The sequence below is a fragment of the Apodemus sylvaticus genome, chromosome 2, assembly GCF_947179515.1.
Source record: "Apodemus sylvaticus chromosome 2, mApoSyl1.1, whole genome shotgun sequence".
Taxonomy (NCBI): domain Eukaryota; kingdom Metazoa; phylum Chordata; class Mammalia; order Rodentia; family Muridae; genus Apodemus; species Apodemus sylvaticus.
In genome coordinates, this window is record NC_067473.1 from 7853198 (window position 1) to 7872824 (window position 19627).

A 19627-nucleotide genomic window follows, 5' to 3' on the forward strand; every position below is an offset into this window, starting at 1 on the left:
ACATATCATAACAGAAATATCCTAAGGAATATCATTCATTTTACTCTGTTCATTGCTTCTCTGAAAATGTCTACTGAGCAGTTAGTGTGTTCTCAGCTCTTTAGTTCACATTGTCTCTTTACTTTGGATTTGTACTGTGATATGTCAGCACAATGCAATTAATGCTAATTATCATCCTTTCTTATGAAGAATCTCTCCTTATGCTGTAATCTCTGTGGAGAGTCCTAATGTGACTTTTCTATATGCTGTGTTTTCTTCTATACATACACACATACCTATGATGAAGTTTGATAAGTAAAATATAAATCAGGCATAGTAAACAAGAGGAATCTGTGATAAATGAAATATGGGTTGGGGAGATGGCTTAGTGGATAAAGAACTTGCCTTGACAGCATGGGGGTTTGAGTTTAGATCCCCAGCACGCATGTGAAACTCCAAACTCCAAGTGTAGCAGTGAGCTCCTGTAATCCCAGCACTGGAGACAGAGATGAGAGACCCCTGGCGCTTGCTGACCCAGCCAGTCTAGTTAAGTGGCAAACTCCAGATGTAGTCAGAGACTCCGTCTCAAAAGGTAAACTCAAGAGCAATAGGCACAGATGCCCAGCATAGACTTCTGACCTCTTGCCATAGAAACATGAGTGTGTATGTGCATACACACACACATACACACACACACACACTCATGCACACTTATGCACAAACGCATGCACACATGTACATATGCGTACGCATACACACACAAATAAACAATGCAGTACCCAACTGATCTAAAAGTGAAGTGTCAGATGAATATTAGTAATTCTCTCTCATGCTTGACTGTAGAATGTAAAGAAAGCCCTGGGATAGTGGACACTACTGTATATGTCTTGGTTTTGTTGTTTTTGTTTTGTTGTTGTTTGGCTTGGTTTTTTTGTTTTTGTTTTTTCACTAAATGACCAACTGAGGTCAAGGTATATTTCCCTTTCCCTAGCCCAGTCAGCAAAACCACTTTCTTTACACAAGTATCTATAAAGCTATTTAAAACAGTATCTAAGTATCTAAAGCCGACCATGCAGCCAGATTTTATCGAATTCCTTCTGTACTTTAATTGCTGTACCAGCTGCCTCTGGAGTCCTTCTTTCCACCACGCATCAAAGCTTTGTAAGCTAAGCAAGATTCCACGTCTTCCTGTAGGAGTTGCTGTCACTGGACTTCCCAGGACTGACAGATTGCCCTCAGAGGGACATTTCAGATAAACCCTGTCATCATCTTAATGTCTTGACTCCTCTTGGACTTTCTTTGCCATTCTGTCCTGTGTGAGCTTCTCCTGTGGGTTTCTCCCCTGAGCAACATGCTGTTCACTTCCTATTCATAAGAGAGCCAAGAAGACCCCAGAAACCAGTTAATGAAGGTTCCGGGGATGGATCGTTCCAGCCTGCATCCTTAAATATGCTACACTAACATTACATAATGGGGCTTTTCATGGTTTAGTTCCTTCTCGATAATTTCTGAATATTACTTAATGTTTGATGGAAAGAAGGAAAATTTTGTTGTCATCTGTATCTTTCCCCCTGCACCACCATTTATAGTAACACTGCTTTATTATGCTGATGTAACGGAATGCTAAAATAAATAATACAGGTATCAAAATCATAATTTTCTGTACAGGTGGTTGGCCCTAAGTAATAAACATCGGTTGGAAAGAAGTCTATATCATCACTGTATCTACCTTCCTGAGTTCAGCTCTGATCATACAACTCAGTAGATAGTAATTGTATGTGAATTTTTAAATGTATTACATGTGCAGTTGTATTGCATCCACAGTTTCCCTGGGTGATGTCATTACAGGACTGAGATCATCAATGCAGGGTTGAAGACAAACAGAATACCATCAGACACAGACTTGATTCTGGGCCTCTCTAATCCTCTGAGAGGATTAGAGCCTCTCCCAGTCTCAATCCCATCAACAGAGTGATAAATGTGTTCAATACTTATTGAAAACCATTGTTATGAAATGAAAACATACAATACTTGTTTTAATATTTCCTATTGCATAACATGGCATATATTGAATTTTAAGTAGGCATGATTGTTCTTATTTATACTCTACTGAAGACAAAGCCCGCTCAGGAAATATCTGGCACCATTTACAACCTCAATACTTCATTACAATATTGCTGAAAAGCAGTATTTCCTTGGGAAGAAAGTTAGTTACTAGACAGATTTCTTTCTTTCTTCACCAGTAGCTGAAGTCTAACTTTGGTGTCTAAAGTAACAATATATGGTGCACTTCCTTAAACTGTTCAACTAACATGGACCCAGATTTCCTACAGCCCCATTATAGAGCTCACTGGAATCCCATATGTGCAGAGCTGCTCTAGGGACAAAGCAGAAGGACAAGGACATTTGCTGAACCTCTTCTCCCCTGGATTAGCTCTAGCAGCAAGCCCGTCCCCAAATCTCCCAGTCCTCTGCCGTTTGTCTCGCAGACACTGGCTTCTCGGTTGTCAAATGGCTTATAAAATGAACTTAGGAGGCTTGAGAGGATTTGCACAGCATAAATTTAATAGATCACTTCTAGAGTCAAGCATGAGTGTCTGGTAAGACATTTATCAGTTTTTTAAAAAAAAAAATAATTGCTCTTAGGAACACGAAAGAACAGGGTTTCATAAATAAGAGTGCTTGTTTACCAGAATGGGCTTTGCATATTGCCTTAACGAGGTGACCATAGTCAATTATTGGTATTTGTTAATTCGATCAATTTATTTAAGGGCCCCATAAGTGCTATCTTGGAGACACTGCAAAGGTTTATAGCCTTAATTCTCATTAAGGCTGTGAAAATGCATTGGCTGAGCCTGAAGGAACACTGAGTGTCTCAGCATCAACTCAGACATTCCATGTTGTCATATCATGGGAGCAGTCCTAGACCTGTGAGCAGTGCTACACCCTCTCCCACCACTCACCTGCCAAGTCAGTCCCCAAGGCATGCACTGGTTGTCAATAACCCTTCTATTGCTCTCTACTGTTAACGGTTTTCTCTACAGCTTTCTTTTTGACTAGCAGTTCCTCAATTATAAAATTTGTTATACTAATTAGACTCCATATAGCTTTCTTAGCTTCACATGTCAGACAGTTTCTTCCAAACTGCAGACCTCCATTATCCTAACTGAATCAAACCAGATTTTCTGTAAACAACAGACACCTTCTTGGCTTACTTAATTTTTAGTGGTGTGATCACTATGGTGGTGATCACCATTATTGGTTGATTTCCATACATTCCCAAAGGGTGATCTTACTCTAGAGTTTGAAGAGTACCATGCTGGCACCACAGACTATCAGCATTAGCAGTTACATGTAAATAAAGTTAACAGCAGTAGTGTTGATTTTAGAACCAAGGGATTCCTTGAAATGTAAGGATAACAGAAGAGTTTGGTGTGATGCGCTGGAGAAACGTTTCTGCATGCCTGTACTCTTGTGTGTCTAGAGCTGTCATGTATGACAGTCTGTGGGGGTGGTCCTTCTACTTAGCCATAGTTATTGATAACATGTAACAGGGAAAGAATAGATCAGTGGTGACTAGACAGAACACCTACTCAAGCTATTCGATTACCAGAGGGCTCTTACTTCCCTCTCAGTTCTAATGGTATATCACCTTATATGATCACAAAGTAATGATAGAGTAAAGCAAACTCTTATTACTATATGCCTGCCACTAATCAAGTGAGGCACCAAATATTAGTGTAAAAAGTTAAAAGTACATACTTAAAATGCAAGCATGTCTACTTCAGAAGTCTTTGATGCAGGGAACCACCAGACATTTTGATATAAATAAGCTTAAAGACAAAAATTACTTGATCATCTCAATGGATACAGAAAAGGCCCTTGACAAAACCCAACAAGACTTAATGATAAAAGTCCTAGAGTCTGGGACTAGAGAAAACATGCCTCACCATCATAAAGGCAATGTATGACAAACCCACATCTAACATTATCTTAAATGGAGGAAAACCTTGAAGTGATATCATTAAAATCAGATGTAGGGAAGGAATGTCCTTTGTCCACACTCGACTTCAATACAGTGCTCAGGGCACTAACTGGAACTGGAGGGCAAGAGAAGGAAATTAAAAGAATACAAATGGAAAAATGAGAAGTCAAACTATTTCAGTTTACAGATGATATGATACATACAGGCCCCTAGATTTCTACCAAAAACTATAGAATCACCAGTTTCAACAAAGTAACAGGGTTCAAAATCAACATACAAAAATCAGTCACCTTTCTGTACACCAACAACAAATACACAGAGAAAGAGAGCGTGGATACACACCACACTCACACTCAACAGTAGCCTCAAAGACTATGAGAATTTTAGAATAAACTTTACCAAGGATGTGAAAGATGTCTACAATGAAAACTTCAATCTGTAAAGTGGTTGAGGAAGACACTAGAAAATGGAGAGACTTCTATACTTATGGATTTGTAAAATTAATACTACAAAAACAATCATTCTACCAAAAGCCACTTACAGCTTCAATGCTATCCCAATCAAAAAGCCCAGAGCAAGTTTTACAAAAATAGTGGGGGAAAAAAATCCTAAAATTGTTTGGAACCACAAAAAAACAAAAAGCAAAAGCAAAACAAAAAAACACATAGCCAGTGTAGCCAATATAATCCCAAGCAAGAAGAACAATGTTGGAGGGATTACCATTCCAGATTTCAAGATATATTATAGAGCCAAAATAATAAAACAGTATGGTACTGGTGCAAAACAGACTTGTAGATAAATGGTATGAAACAGAAGACCCAAGCATGAGTAGAAAAAGCTACATCTACTTAAAGGGCATGATTAACAGGTTCTCCTAGTGCCTGGGGAGATGGTCAGTCTCAGGCATGATAGCTCACTTTGTAATCCCAGCACTGTGGAGGCAGAGACTAACAGATTCCTGGGCCTTGAAAATCAGCCAGTCTGCTTGATGAGTTCCAAGCCAGTGAAAGACCCTGTCTTAGCAAAATGTAACACATAAGGTCATCTTATGGCCTGAACATGCAAATACAACATCTACATGCATACTCACACACTGAATGTACATATGCACCACACACACACACACACACACATGTGATTCTTTTTAACTGGGTTGCATCATGGCCACGTAGCCACTGCTCAACACATTGTTATTTGAGTAATTCCATCAAAGAGGAATGTTGTCCTTCCATGGCAACTCTTTGACCTGGAACATGACTCTTCATTAATTAATTTCTTGAGTCTCATTGTCTTGGTGTAAAGGTATCATTAAGTGAAATGTGTGACTGCCATTTGTTTCTCTGATTTCCAATGTTATGTTTGATGTTTTGGATGCAAGTCGGTTCTAACAATGAATTGGTTTTTTGGTGCAGGAGGAATCTGTGACCCTGGAGACTCCCATGAAAACGATATCATCTTATATGCAAAGACTGAAGGAAGAAAAGAACACATTGCACTGGACACTCTCTCCTATTCTTCCTATAAGGTACAAATGCCAGTCCTTCCCTGATGACCTACCTCAGAACCCTCAGGCCAAAGCCAGATCCAGGAAGACCATGCCAGGCACAGAGGATACATCGTTTTCCTTGCCTCCCCAGGAAATTGCTTGGTTTTTTTTTTAAGGGACTTGGGAATTTTAACGTTCATTTTTATTTCTGATATAAATGAGAACTCTGATTTTGTCAGGAAGAACGAATTACAGCAGCCATAAAACGAAGCCCAGCCCTCTGACTGACAGTTATTCTTGTCCCTGAGAAAGCTGTGAACATGATTCTAATTATGCAGCTTCAGAACCTTGCTTTTAGACACGACAAGTAGAGCCCCACACTGGCGATTTGCTAGTCAGAAGGCATTGCAAGAGTTCAGATCACTGTCACCCTTACTTTGCTAATTAGAGCTATAGGATTGGTCATTTCCCTTTGCTCTCTAGGTGGACAGGTATTATTTCTGCTTATTTACAAACATCTAGAAAACAATGCAAGATGCTTGTGATGGGTGTGAAAAAAATTTTTTTCAATTCTAGCAATATGTGCTGATCTTACACTACACTCATTAGTAGTTTCTCTCAATATTGATAACACTTTAACTACTTTACAGAACTTGGGGACTGGGGAGGAGCCTCTGTCAGTAACAAGCTTGCTCTGTAAGCCATAGTAACTAAATTTGGACTCCAGAACACAAGTAAAAAGTTGGTCATAGTGGTGCTCATCTGTAATCTCAGCACTGGGGAGGTGGGAACAGGAGGAACCCTGGAGCCTGACCAGCCAGTTTAGCTGAATTGATAAGTTCCAGATTCCGTGAGAGATGCTGTCCGCAAGTGGAAAAAATAGAGAGCAGTTGTTGAGGGAGACACGTGACTTTAACCCATGTCCTCATGTACACAGGTACACACCATTCCATACACACACAAAATAAAGAATTTAAAAATGCTCAACAAAGGGAGCTATCAGAGAGAAATAACCAGCAAATTCAACATTCAATCAATTGCATATCCCAGTTGACGGCACTTGGAATGTTATTGTGGACAACTTTTTTGCAATTACATGGTAGGATTCTACCTGCTCTGGTCCTGTGACTGCATCACACCAAATCATAGACTTTAAAGATTATGTCTTGATTTACTTATTTATGGCTACTTCTGTTATGAGTCTCATTTTCAAATTTCCTAGTTGGGGAAAAACACTAATATTAATCAAAACCACTTTTGAAAGCATTAATGATAATGTCAAATAATTACTCAACTGCCTTAGTCCTGTGCTTAGTTCTGTCCTGGGAGACACACACCAGGAGCCTTTCTGTCTAAAAAAAAAAATCTGAGTCATTGAAGTGAGTTGTTCTCGAAAACAAAACCTCCCACATGAACTAATAAACATAGCACGAAGTCATAGCCTGGTGCGCAGTAAACGGCAGCTATCTATTTAGTGATTTGCTAGATTGAGTCCAAGAGGATTCACACTGACTAAATGGAAAGGGTTGTAAATAATCTGAGTGTCCTTTCTTGGCAGGTTCCTTCTTTGGTTTCTGTGGTCATCAATCCTGAACTTCAGACACCTGCCACCAAATTTTGTCTCAGGCAAAAGAACCACCAAGGGCATAACCAGAATGTCTGGGCCGTGGACTTCTTCCATGCACTGCCCGTTCTTCCTTCAACAATGTCTCACATGATCCAGTTTTCTATTAATCTGGGATGCGGCACACACCAGCCTGGTAACAGGTGAGAAGCATGCCGAGTGTCCTAACCCGGTGGGACGTGGACACATGCACTTGACCATTGAAGTATATTTGTCAGTAGATTTTTGGCTGGGGTTTTAACAAAATGTCCATTAACAAAATACAGATTCCTACCCTCTCCCTAAAAAAATTATTTCATTAATAACTAGGAAGGATATGACTGGGTAGATCTTTTGTTGTTGTTTGTTTGTTTATTTATTTGTTTTGGTTAGAATAGCTTCATTCTTGGAACTTGATACAAGCTATCAGAAGTGTTCACTCGTGCTGTGACAGCATCTTTATAACAGATTGCTGGATGAAAACAACTGAAGACAGGATTGGCCTCTGTTGGCTAGTGACCCCCTAATAATAGGCATGGGAGTCAGTTAGCACTTCAAGGGCTATGACTTCTTTGCTTCACTTGCATAAGTGTTGTTCTGATGCTCTGTAAGAACTGTGCTGGCCTCACATTCACAGGAAGAAGGGACAGTGTGAGACATGGTAATTGCCTTGCTATCTATCAAATTCAAGAGCACAGACCCAGTTTACTGTGTATTGTCCTTCACACATAGCTTTTATGGCAGTAATCCAACAGCTTGCCCTTTGAAGGCTGGTCAGACTTCAGTGAGAGACAGCACATTTAGTAAAGGTCTTAGAGGAATCCCAATCATTGGCTCATTCAAGGTCCTTTGCCAGAAATAAAAAGAATCATTTGTTACCTTTGTCACCTTTCTGTTGGGCTCGTTCTGTTGTTATTAGTGTCAGCTTGGAGTTTTCTACTAACCATGGACGGTCCTGGTCCCTTCTCCACACTGAGTGCTTGCCGGAGATCTGTGCGGGTCCACACCTCCCCCACAGCACCATCTACTCCTCGGAAAACTACAGTGGGTGAGTACACATGCCCCAAGATTCAGTGAAAAGACAGATCCAAGTTGTGGAATGAAAAACAGTAGTTCTGAGACTAGAATTTTAAATAATAGTTAGGTAAACTGACTTTTTCCTAAGAGTGATATTATAAAAATAAATACACCCATATTTTTAGGTAAATCCTATGCATGACCACACTGTATGAGGTCAGTTATTCTTTATGTATAATACTTGCATTTTGGATTATATGTCCCATGGTTATTGTTTGTCTAAATAAAAAATTGTATTGACAAAATACACACTTAAAGCAAGATGAAAAGAAAAATAATTTTTGGAATTAGACCTGGTTCAGACCTTACCCTGCTGTCTATCATGTGTAATATGCTCTGTCTAAATTTCCACATAAATTAAGGTAGACTACATACCCTCTTACGGACTAGTCTAAAATTCAAGATGCCTCTGTAAAAAATTTTCCCTGCTTACAAAATAAGCACTAGCTACATAGTAAAATATTTACAAAGCCAGCAAACTTTAAGCTACAGACCCCACAGGTAAATACTTCATTAATTTTGGTGTTATTGCAAGTACACAGAAACAGGAACCTCACACACATGTAAAACTAGTTCAGAAGACAGGCACAGAGTTGTGAAGCTGATTTCATGCTAAATTTCTTGCAGGTGGAACCGAATCACCATTCCTCTCCCTAACGCTGCTCTCACCCGAGACACAAGGATTCGCTGGAGACAAACAGGACCAATCCTCGGAAACATGTGGGCAATTGATAATGGTTAGTGTCTGTGCCTGTCACAATCACGGGCCATTGATGTAGGCTTTTCCGGTGTTTTGTCAGTCCGCACAGACTTAATCACATTTCTAAGTCATGGTCTTGAGATTCATTAAGCACCCTTTCTTCCTTTTCTCCTTGCATTCCGTCAGAAGCCCAGGGATGCACAATAATCAGAAAGTAAAACGTAGGCTGTGTAGTCAGCAATATTAGATGCTGAAATGTCTCAACATACATAATTTTAAAATGCTTAAATCCCTAAAATTCAAATTCGCAGTTGATGACAAGGGATAGCCTAACGTTTTCTTGAATTTTTATGCAAAATTACCATAAGTACCATACTGCATGTATTAAAATAAGACCCATTCTTCTAAGTAACTTCCATAACATCTGGGATGCTTATCTTCCCATTGCAGACATTACACAGAGCGGGGAAGCATCATCTCTGTGATACTAGTGAAACCCCTCCCCTGTTTTCAGAAAATGGCATGAAAGAAATATGTGGCTATCCATAGAAGCTGCAAACTCCATTGTTGATCATTTCTGCATAATTTAAAACCCAGCCTCTGCATGGGGCAGTGTACACTTTAGTGTGCAATAAGAGAGGATATCTTATGATGTTAAGTTACATGGCTTTTACATTGTTATTAAACACCAGTCACGTTTGTTTGTTTGTTTGTTCTGTATTAATTTCTGGATAGATTTATAGGACATATATACATTTGACTGAAAGTTTATACAAGTGGAAAGGCTCTGTAGAGGAGAAACACAAGAATAGATGGAAGGACAAAATGTCAGTACTTCAGCAATTTTAACATACCCTCCGTCTAGGTTTGTCCTATTTAATAAAACCATACTTTAATGCTGATTTCCCATATATTAATCTTCTCTTTCTGTTTTTGAATAATTTAAATCCTGAGAAACTAATTGCATAGAGTTCTTAAATTTTGAAGACCTCTTCAGGCAAGATAATTTACCCATATGCCAATATGAAATCTATGTTGAATATTTAAAAACAAAATAAGGCCTATGATACTAAACCTAGTATATAAACTAAACTAACTAAGGTGGAATTTGTTAAAATAAAGTTTCTCCACTGGTAGAATATTTGCATAGCATTTTAATTACCACAGCTGCTAATGGGCTCCGGGGTGTTTGCCCTCTGCGCAGTAGGATAGGAATGGATTTTGCCAGTGTCCTTCTTTTTAAGAGTTCATAGTGAATCTTTCTTTACTTTTAATAACCACAAAAGAAGTTTAAAACTAGCCATAAAATGAAGCACAAGTATGAGGGAATTAGGAGAATAATGAGACATATATATGCCTATGAAAAGGTTTTCCAGGTTTTCTAAAGAAAGCACTTAGAGCACTGTTTGGGGTCAAGGAGTCGTATGACACACTGCTGTGCTGACCGCATGCCACGTTTGAGTCTCAGGGGAAAGCTGAGGACCCAGCAAGTGCGCATGCTCAGTGCTGGCTGCACAACTCAGCCACAGTCTCTTCAGTTCAGTTACCATCCTGCGTGAAGCTTTCCAGGAGCAGGCATGCTCGCCAGCCAGGAAGAAGGCCCACATGTCTTACAGAAAGAACACCTCTGCATCTCTGCCCCCTAACTCTCAAACCCTTGAACTGCCTCGCAGAAATCTTGAAACAATGCAGATAATTGTGACTAGGAAAATACCTGGGGAAAAACATTAGCGCTATATCATAGTTTTGTTAGGTAACAATCCTGAAAATGTTAACAAAATGGAAAATTCCAGCGCAGGCCTTGTCTGCTATATCTTCACTTCTCCAGCTATATTGCGGTGATGGTGATGAGGTTGGTAAGGGAGGGTGAAAAATGCGTGACTGTAATTTTGTTGACTGGGGAAGCCTTGTGTTTTTGATGATCTATTACTATGAGGGCTTTTCAATACAACGATACGGTGTTGAGGCCCCATGAACCATCAGAATGACCTGCAGAGTGCAGAGTGCTCTCGCGGGACCCAGGGCAGGGCCTCCTGCAGCTCACAACCAAGTGTGTCTGACGTGTGCCTCAGTACTTCCTGGACAGTGCAGCCTGTTGGATGGCAGGGTTGGAGGGTGGTGATTGTTGTGCCTATTACAGGCACGTGGTGCAGGGCATCATGAGCATGATAGACTTTTTCTTAGAGAAAAGAATAAGTCTGGGGACTGACTGGGGACAGCAAGGGTCAGTTGGGGTAAATCACTTACCCAAAGGTCTCCAAAAGCCAAAATAAATCCAGGATTTTTAGATACTGATGCCATCACTTTTAACCTGGCAGTGTGCTAGCTAATCTGTCCTAAATAGGCAGGTTACTTCACCAAGTGGTTTTGCCTGCGACTCTATAGATTTTTCTGCCCTAATTGGGTACAGGGGTTATGTGCCCCAGAGAGTTCAGGCTACAACAAAGTTTACTTTAAAGTAAATTATTTTGATGTGGTTCAGGGCTTAGAATAAAGTGGTAATAGAAGAACAGTTTTCATGCCTGAAACTGAGTATTGCAGAGGCCTAGCAACCCCTGCATGTCTTCATTACTTTTGTTCCCTGTTATCCTAATGATTGTTACTATCCTCATTATAAAATACTTGTATCTTTACGTGTATTACATCATCATGTGTCTGAGTGCTTCAGTTACAACCCTTTCAGTCCTTTTCAGAATGCCGACAGAATTTATGTCCACACACTCACATTAAAGTTGATAAAGTCGGCATCTAGTGGGGAAGCTATACATCGTGGGGAAGGCTTTATGCACAACAGCATTCTTAATGGTGCTCCATATTTCCAGGGAGGAAGAATTAATATTTGGAAATATGTGTAATGCTCATCTATAATTTTATAGATTTCCTTCCTGGTAAGACTAGAAATTATAGTTGTAGCCTCTCCACTTTGTGAAGCATCAAATAGGTCCTTGATTTCTCCCCAAAGAATATGAACATCCAAAACACAGGCCTGTCTGTAATTATTGGGGCAGAAAACATTGCAGTGAGGAATATAAATTACACGGCCCCATTCCTGTGAGTACAAATATTAAAATCCCGAAAGAATTATTCATGGAAATTAAAAGAGATCCAACATGTTTGTGACTAAGCACACTACGCTTCGTGGGTATTGCTCTCTGAAATGACATTGGTAATATTCGTGGGCTTTCCAATTATGTTGCCATCTTTAACGTGATTTCTTTCTCTTATAGTTTATATAGGTCCATCGTGTCTCAAGTTCTGTTCTGGCAGAGGACAGTGTACTCGGCATGGTTGCAAGTAAGCATTTGAAGATAATACATATGGTTGTCCATTTTTATATATACATTGAATATCAAGGCCACAAGTCATGTAAATATATTTAATATTCTTTTCTAGAATTTGCATTATTTTTTAAAACAAATCAAGATACTCAGAATGGAATCATTGCATGTGTATGTGTGTAAGATGTGTGTATATGTTTAAGTATGGCATGTATAGAAGGTATATTATGTAATATATATAAGCAATGTGTTGAGCAAGGAAATGCGCGCTAAGGCCAACGGGGGACCTAGCGTGTCCTCATTCTATTACTCTGCCTTATTCCTATGAGACAGGGTCTCTCGCTGAACCTAAGACGACTCTAGCAGCAAGCCCCAGGGCCCTCCTGTCTCTGCCTTCCACATCTCCTGGGCTATAGTCATGCATGTAGCCACACCTTGCTGTGTGTTTTCACCCCAGCACTTTGGGTCAGACCCTCATACTTGCACAGCAAACACTCTTGCCCACCAATGCATCTCCCCAATCCTCAAAACAGGATTTAAGAGTCACTTAACTATAATTTGGAAGTAAAATTAATTAATAGGGGTTTTTTAGGCTAATTGTAAAAACTATAATGTCCTTCATGTAAATTTGTAATAAATTCAGATCCCTCATAGCTGGATAGTTAGCTTTTCTGTACATTTTATAGAACAGTGCTGCTGACTCTGAAGTCTGAAATAATTCCCAGTTCCCACAAGCGAATTGTGTTATATTGGTGCATTTATCATGTCACCCCTATATTAATGCTTAATTCTAAATCTCTTGTGAATTCCTGGAACCAGAGGCCATCTTTTCCATACAGATAAGTTTTCAACATCTCCAAACCCAAAAAATAATTAATTAGGTAACTAATTAATGAGCAGACAGTTTACAAAAGAGCTTTGAACCTGCTTTTATAGAAGTGGTAAGACAAGCAATTGCAAACACATTCTGGGAATAGAATGTCAGATTAATTTTTAAAACTGTATTTTATCAAATTTAATTAACAAAGAGATCACTCTGTACAAATTAAATACTTTATGAAGCATATGAAGAATTGAAAAGTTTTTGTTTATTCTCAAGAACAAAGTAGGAATGGCCAGGAGTTGTTTGTTTCTTGGGTCAGGGGTCATGTGAACAAGCTGACATATATGTGGTTTACAACTGTGTAGGGGTCTGCATGCTTGTGTGTATGTGTGTGCATCTGTGTGTGTGTGTGTGTGTGTGTGTACAAGTATACATATGTGTATAGCTGTGTGTGTCCATGTGCATGCATGAGTATAGAAGTCAGATGACACATTGGGGTGTCATTCCTTAGGAGCCACTTACCTTGGTTTTTTGACACCCAATTTCTCCCTCTCTACTCTCTTTCTCATAGGCATGTGCATGGTTTTGTTGGGAGGGATGAGCATCCTGAAATGTGTGTTTTTTCAACTCTGTAAGCTCGTGTGTGTGTGTGTGTGTGTGTGTGTGTGTGTGTGTGTGTGTACATGCATACACATGTATAGAAATCATATTGGGTGTCATTCATTAGGAGCCACCACCCCAACTTGGTTTTTAAAACCAGATCTCCAACTGGCTCTGTCTGGCTCTGGCTCCCCACGCCTCCACCACCCCCTCAGTTTGGGACCTGCCAGCTGCACTGCACATACAGGCCTACTAAACCTTAGGAATTCTCCTGATGCTGCCTCCCAAAGCCTAGGATTTAAAATGAGCGCTGTCCTGCTTTTATGTAGGTGCTCGGGACTGAATTCGGTTTTCATGCTTGCACAGCAGGTGTCCGACCAAGTGAGACATCTCTCTGAACTCAATTTAAGTGAACTGCCTGCCCCGAGTAGCTCATTAGCTCTTTGAAACGCTAGCTATGTTTTTCTCAAGTTGTTGTCTATCTATTTTCTATAACAAGGCCTTCTACTTTTTTAATGCATTTCAAATAGAATTAACACAAGGGAAATTTGAATTGTAAGTCTACGCATTTAGAAACTATTTTAAAATCAAAAATTTTCAGGAATAAACATTGGCATCTCTTTCTGAAGTTTTACTGAATAGTTTGACAATTGGAAGTTTTATTTTCTCCATATTCTGGCAATATTTTATATAACATTGATTGGCTTTGCTCTTTTGTAGAAGGATTAAACATTTACCTTCTTCCCCAGTTTTCTGGGAATATGCAGTTTATTGAGTTAGAACACAATTATACAGAAAAGAAATGTCTATTCATTTCTCTTATTATTCTATTCTACTTACTCTTTGTCAGCACATCTTAAACCTAGTACCACCCCTCCTCCATCATTATCATCATTATTTTCTTCCAGGACCCCACTCCTTCCTACCCTGTAACACTTCTGGCCTGTGTGCATCTTGGGGATGAATTTATAAACTGACAGTTCACTTAGCTGGTGATCCTAACCCTGTTACAGATCATAATGAGAGGAGAATGTGGGGACATTTCAAGAATGTTACCCACGAATCTGAACAGTGGGAGGCTTTTCCTGACAACAGATTGAATATAGGACTACATTTGGAGAGTTGTAAGTGAACCAGCAGTAGGCATATTAGGAGTCAGATAGTTTCCTATCTTTCTTAAAGTCACCGGTGCAATTGCTGAAAAGCCAAAGCAAAGACTCCTTTGTTTTGTCTTTAAATGCAAGTGGCGTCCTTACTGGGATTCTATCCGAATTACAGAATCTGTACTAAAAGTAGATTGCATAACCACTTAATGGGAAGAGACTCCAGTGTGCTCTGTATCTGAATGAACACCTCTTGCTCCCACTCTGGTTGTAAGAGGACAATGTCTAAGCTTCACAAGAGTGCATTTACCCCGAGATGTACTGTGCTACTCTTTCTGGGAAACACATTCCAATCGCTTATCATGTAAATCACACTTAGGCTCCCAGAGTGTCCAATTTAGCTGATGTTTTCATGCCTGTTTGGAAACTTCTTGGTGACTCAGAGAATGACTATATACAAAACAGCCTGTAAGGAAGCTGGGCCTCATTAGCGTACTCAGGAGATAGTCATTTTCTCTCCTCCATTTTTCCTGGAAGCTGTGTACATTGCCAAGACAGCCCTCGAACTTCACGATGTATTACTTCTTGGCATTTTAGGGCCCAACCTCCTTGTTAACCTGACAAAAATGGTATGCTTGCCATGCTGGAAAATATAATGTACATCAAATTTGGCACTTTATTTCCATTTGCTATCACATTCTGTAGACCCTGGAAAAGATCGCTGAGGGCCTTGGCTTCAGAAACACTGCCAGAGAGCACCCTCTGAGCTGGGCCGTGACACCCACTCATTGGTACATTGCTGTGTGGAAGGGTTATTTCAGATTTCAGGAAGTTTAAAGTCTTCAGTAAAAAATGCTCCTGCACTAAAGACACTGACTTGTATAATTCAAAACTTTACTATAGAAACTAAAGCTAACTAAACTATATGATGTTTCTGGTATTCAAACATTAATTCAACAATGATGAAGTTCATGCATTGCTAAAAGATAGAGGGGTTCAGCAGAAGATGTAACGTAGCTCTCACTGAGCTGGGGAGACCTGCTTCTTTTCCTTGAACCTTTGAAAAGCAACACAGTTCTACTAAGGACTTGTATCTAGGTCAGAGGTATGCACTTCCCCTTGAAATCCTGGTTTTCATGGCCTCATAATATATAAAATAATTCCTTCCTTAATGTCATATTTACCTTTGTTCTTAGAAGAAACTTCTATAAATCTTTTATTAGAAGCATTTCATAAGGCAGAGGCAGGCTTATCTCTGTGAGTTCATGGCCAGCCTGGTCTACAGAGCAAGTTCCAGGAGAGCCAGGGCTGCACAGAGAAATCCTGTCTCTGGTGGGAAAAAACCACTTAGAGTTGTTTCGTAAAGTTTATGAGCATCATGGATAAAGTCACATGTGCTTTCATGGATTTTACGCTGTCAGCGTGTGCAGATGAGCTCTAATATTGATCAGAGGTAAATGCTGAGATGTTTTAATCATAGCTTTTTACAGTAGGCTTCTGCAGAGATTGATTTCTTCTGGGATATTTATGGTCAATTGGCCATTATTAAACTTTCAGATCAGTGTTCTCCAAAGACTACTGAGGCTTGTTTACCACTCCCTAAACCCCTTGTCTGTAGACACCCACTCCCCTCCCACTCACCCCACCCGTCTCACCCCACCCATACCATCTCGCCCACCCCCTTTACTCCCCCTTCCCACTCCTCCACCCTTCCACCCTGCCCACCCACCCACACCACCCCCACACACACACACACACACACACACACACACAGAGAGAGAGAGAGAGTAATCTCAGGCGTGTCCTAAGGATGGACCATCAAGATCAGCAGGCTCTGAAGGACCTACAGCTCAAGACTCGTCCCCAGTACCTTTCTATCTTTCTTTCAGGTGTGACCCCGGATTTTCTGGCCCAGCTTGTGAGATGGCGTCCCAGACATTCCCGATGTTTATTTCAGAAAGCTTTGGCAGTTCCAGACTTTCCTCTTACCATAACTTTTACTCTATCCGTGGTGCTGAAGTCAGCTTTGGATGTGGTGTCTTAGCCAGTGGTAAGGCTCTAGTTTTCAACAAAGACGGGAGGCGGCAGCTAATCACATCCTTTCTGGACAGCTCGCAGTCCAGGTGAGTGCCGGTGGGCATGGGGACATATGCAGAGAGCATGTGATGGAATTTGCATCCATTTCTTTGTCTTTTACTCGATGGATGTATCTTCTAGTCTTTAAGTAGGCTGGAAGGATGCTTAGTTTGTTTATAATTAATTTTCCCGAACTAGAAGACTCACCAATAACTCTGAGCTACTAACAACTGACATTATTTTTTAAATATGAGATGCTTGCATCAAAACTGTGTTCTTAAGCCAAAGCCTGGTTAATTATTCATATAGTTTATTTATTTGACAGCTTGCAGGGGCTGATTAGATTTACTCGATGTCAACCCTTCCCCCAGTGCCTGATAAATAATGCAGTAAAGAAATGATTGGCATTTTAAGTATGTGTACACAAGTACACGGTATCCAAGTAGTTATAAATGTACTTATATTTTACAGATACATCTACATACACATCTTCTACAGCTATTTATACATCTCACAGTACAATTACTTATATAAACTTATATAAAACAATGGTGCAAACCTAGAGCTTTTGAGAGGTTCATTTCAATGTGTTTGAAATTCTTAGTCTATCAAAAAGAATATTAATGTGCTTACTAATTGTGAATTACTCGTGTCTAGGTTTCTGCAGTTCACACTGAGGCTGGGGAGCAAGTCTGTGCTGAGCACATGCCGGGCCCCTGACCAGCCGGGGGAAGGGGTCCTACTGCACTATTCCTATGACAATGGGATAACGTGGAAGCTCCTGGAGCACTACTCATATCTCAGCTACCATGAGCCCAGGTACGTCAGAGCATGTCAGCAAAGGTGGATCCCGTAATAGTTCCTTCCTGGCATGAGCAGTATCATGGAGGGATTCAGTTTTACAGTATCGTGGAGGGCCAAATTGTACAAGATTCTGTATATTCTTCTACTGTAATGAAAAATTGGTAAGCCATATTTTTTTAATTTATGTCTCCTACTGACTTCAATACTTTAAAGAAATATGTTCTTGTATTTTGAAATGTATATCCAAGGAAACTACTTTGGTAGGAAAGAAATACAGCCTACACTGTTATTCTAAACCCCAGAACATCTTATAAATAATAAATTGCATATAAACATTATAATAATTCATTAAAGCTGATAACCAGCATGTTTTGGATTTTCACTCAGTAAAATTAAGTAATAAATTGAATAAATTTTTTTCTCACGTGTATTGAGTCCCTGACAATGGCACATGTGAAGATACAAATAAAATCCTATCCTCTGGCCACTTCTGTTTCTCTCTGCTTATATATTTAATGGTTATACACACAACTGTCAGAGTCAGATTTACCTGACAGGACTATCCTTCAGTGGTGACAGAATGTTACACACATATGTTTCAAAGACACTCTGGCCTGCTATAACACACAGAGCTTCTCAGGAAAGTCCTCTAGAAAGAACAAAGGGAGGGAAGGAAGGGAAATCTCACACTTGAGGTATCAAGTCAAACGCCATTAGAGGCAAGTGCTGTCCACACTTACAATCATGTGCAAACCCATGCTACTTCCTTCTGAGAAGTGCCCTTTCTCCTGGGATGGAAAAATCCTCAAGGTTTTCCCTGACACCATGCGAGTAGACAAGGTTTGAAAGGAAGAGAAAAGAGGGCTCATAATACATGCTATGTATTTTACAGTCTTGTAATGGCCACTTCCATTTAATCTTTTGTAAACAATATAATAGCTTTGTGCATGAAATGAAGTAGAGTGTATCAGAGCCAGTCACTCACTATTATGGCCTAAATGTTACATGCTAAAGCATGCCCCAGCAGTGGTGGATGCTTGTGTTATACATGTAAACATGTAAGACTAAATTCTCTTTATCACTCAGAGAGACAAAGTCCCATGGAACTGTTCCCCAGACTCTGCATAGTGAATGTGAATCAATAAATTAAACAAAAAGCAACAGGGTGAAATCATGAAGAAAATATTATTATCCTAAGTGAACGTGGCCTAACTCCCAACGTTTTCCTGACAAAGATGGACAGCTGCAAAATCCAGCAATCAATCTCTGTAATTAAATATAATTCATCTTTGTTGATATGAAAGATAATGACATACTTAATGTGCTACTGCAAAGGTGTGTTTCACTGTGCCCACCATTTGACAGTAGCCTCCTTCTTCTAAGCAGAATTAAGGCCGCTTTTCAGTTTTAGCAATGTGTTTGCTTTAAAAGATTAAGATCAGACTGGAGGATTTTTTCTTAAGAAGAATGTTAGTGTCCCCCACACCCTCATTTTCTGCAGTTGCACATCTGACTGTATGACGCTTCCTCTCTCCCTCTCTCTCTCCCTCACAAATATTAATAAAAGCTGACACGGCAGAAGTAGAATTTGATATATATTTGATATATTTGAATTTGCTAAATTATATTCTTCATAATAAATAATACAAACCATGGAAATTTTTCATAGAGTTAAATATATCCTGACGCCTTTAGCCATGTCGTCTGTTTTCTTCAGTATAAATTGCTTCCTGTAATTGCTTTGAATCCTATATTATCTCTTGATGTCATAGTTGTTGGAAATGAAGTATGAACCATGTGTTGGTCTTTTAGCTGCCTGCCACTATCGCTGAAGGACAGTTTCAGATAGTCTGTGACTCATTCCAAAATAAAAGAACTGTCTGCTCATGGATTAAATCTGAAATCTTGTAATATGCCTAATCTGATGAATACCTTGTGAGCTCATTGGTACCTTTATTACTGTAAAATATCATAATTCTGTTAGAGCTTAAATTTATTTCAGCCTTTTTATTTATTATATCTTTATAGTTTAAAGGTATTTAAGAGTCAAATCTCAATCTCTTTTTGTGCCTTGATTATTTATTGGGTTTGATCCCTCTGTTTCAAGTCTCCC

General features: G+C 39.6%; 1 protein-coding gene across 1 annotated transcript in view; it reads left to right on the plus strand.

Annotated features, from left to right (window-relative positions):
- Reln (reelin) overlaps nt 1–19627 on the plus strand; it is a 437924-nt gene that overhangs the window by 280432 nt on the left and 137865 nt on the right. The window contains exons 13-19 of the mRNA XM_052173082.1: nt 5377–5489; nt 7009–7217; nt 7973–8101; nt 8758–8867; nt 12058–12124; nt 16524–16757; nt 17368–17529. Coding sequence (XP_052029042.1) covers nt 5377–5489; nt 7009–7217; nt 7973–8101; nt 8758–8867; nt 12058–12124; nt 16524–16757; nt 17368–17529 — 1024 coding nt within the window. The remainder of the gene's footprint in view (nt 1–5376; nt 5490–7008; nt 7218–7972; nt 8102–8757; nt 8868–12057; nt 12125–16523; nt 16758–17367; nt 17530–19627) is intronic.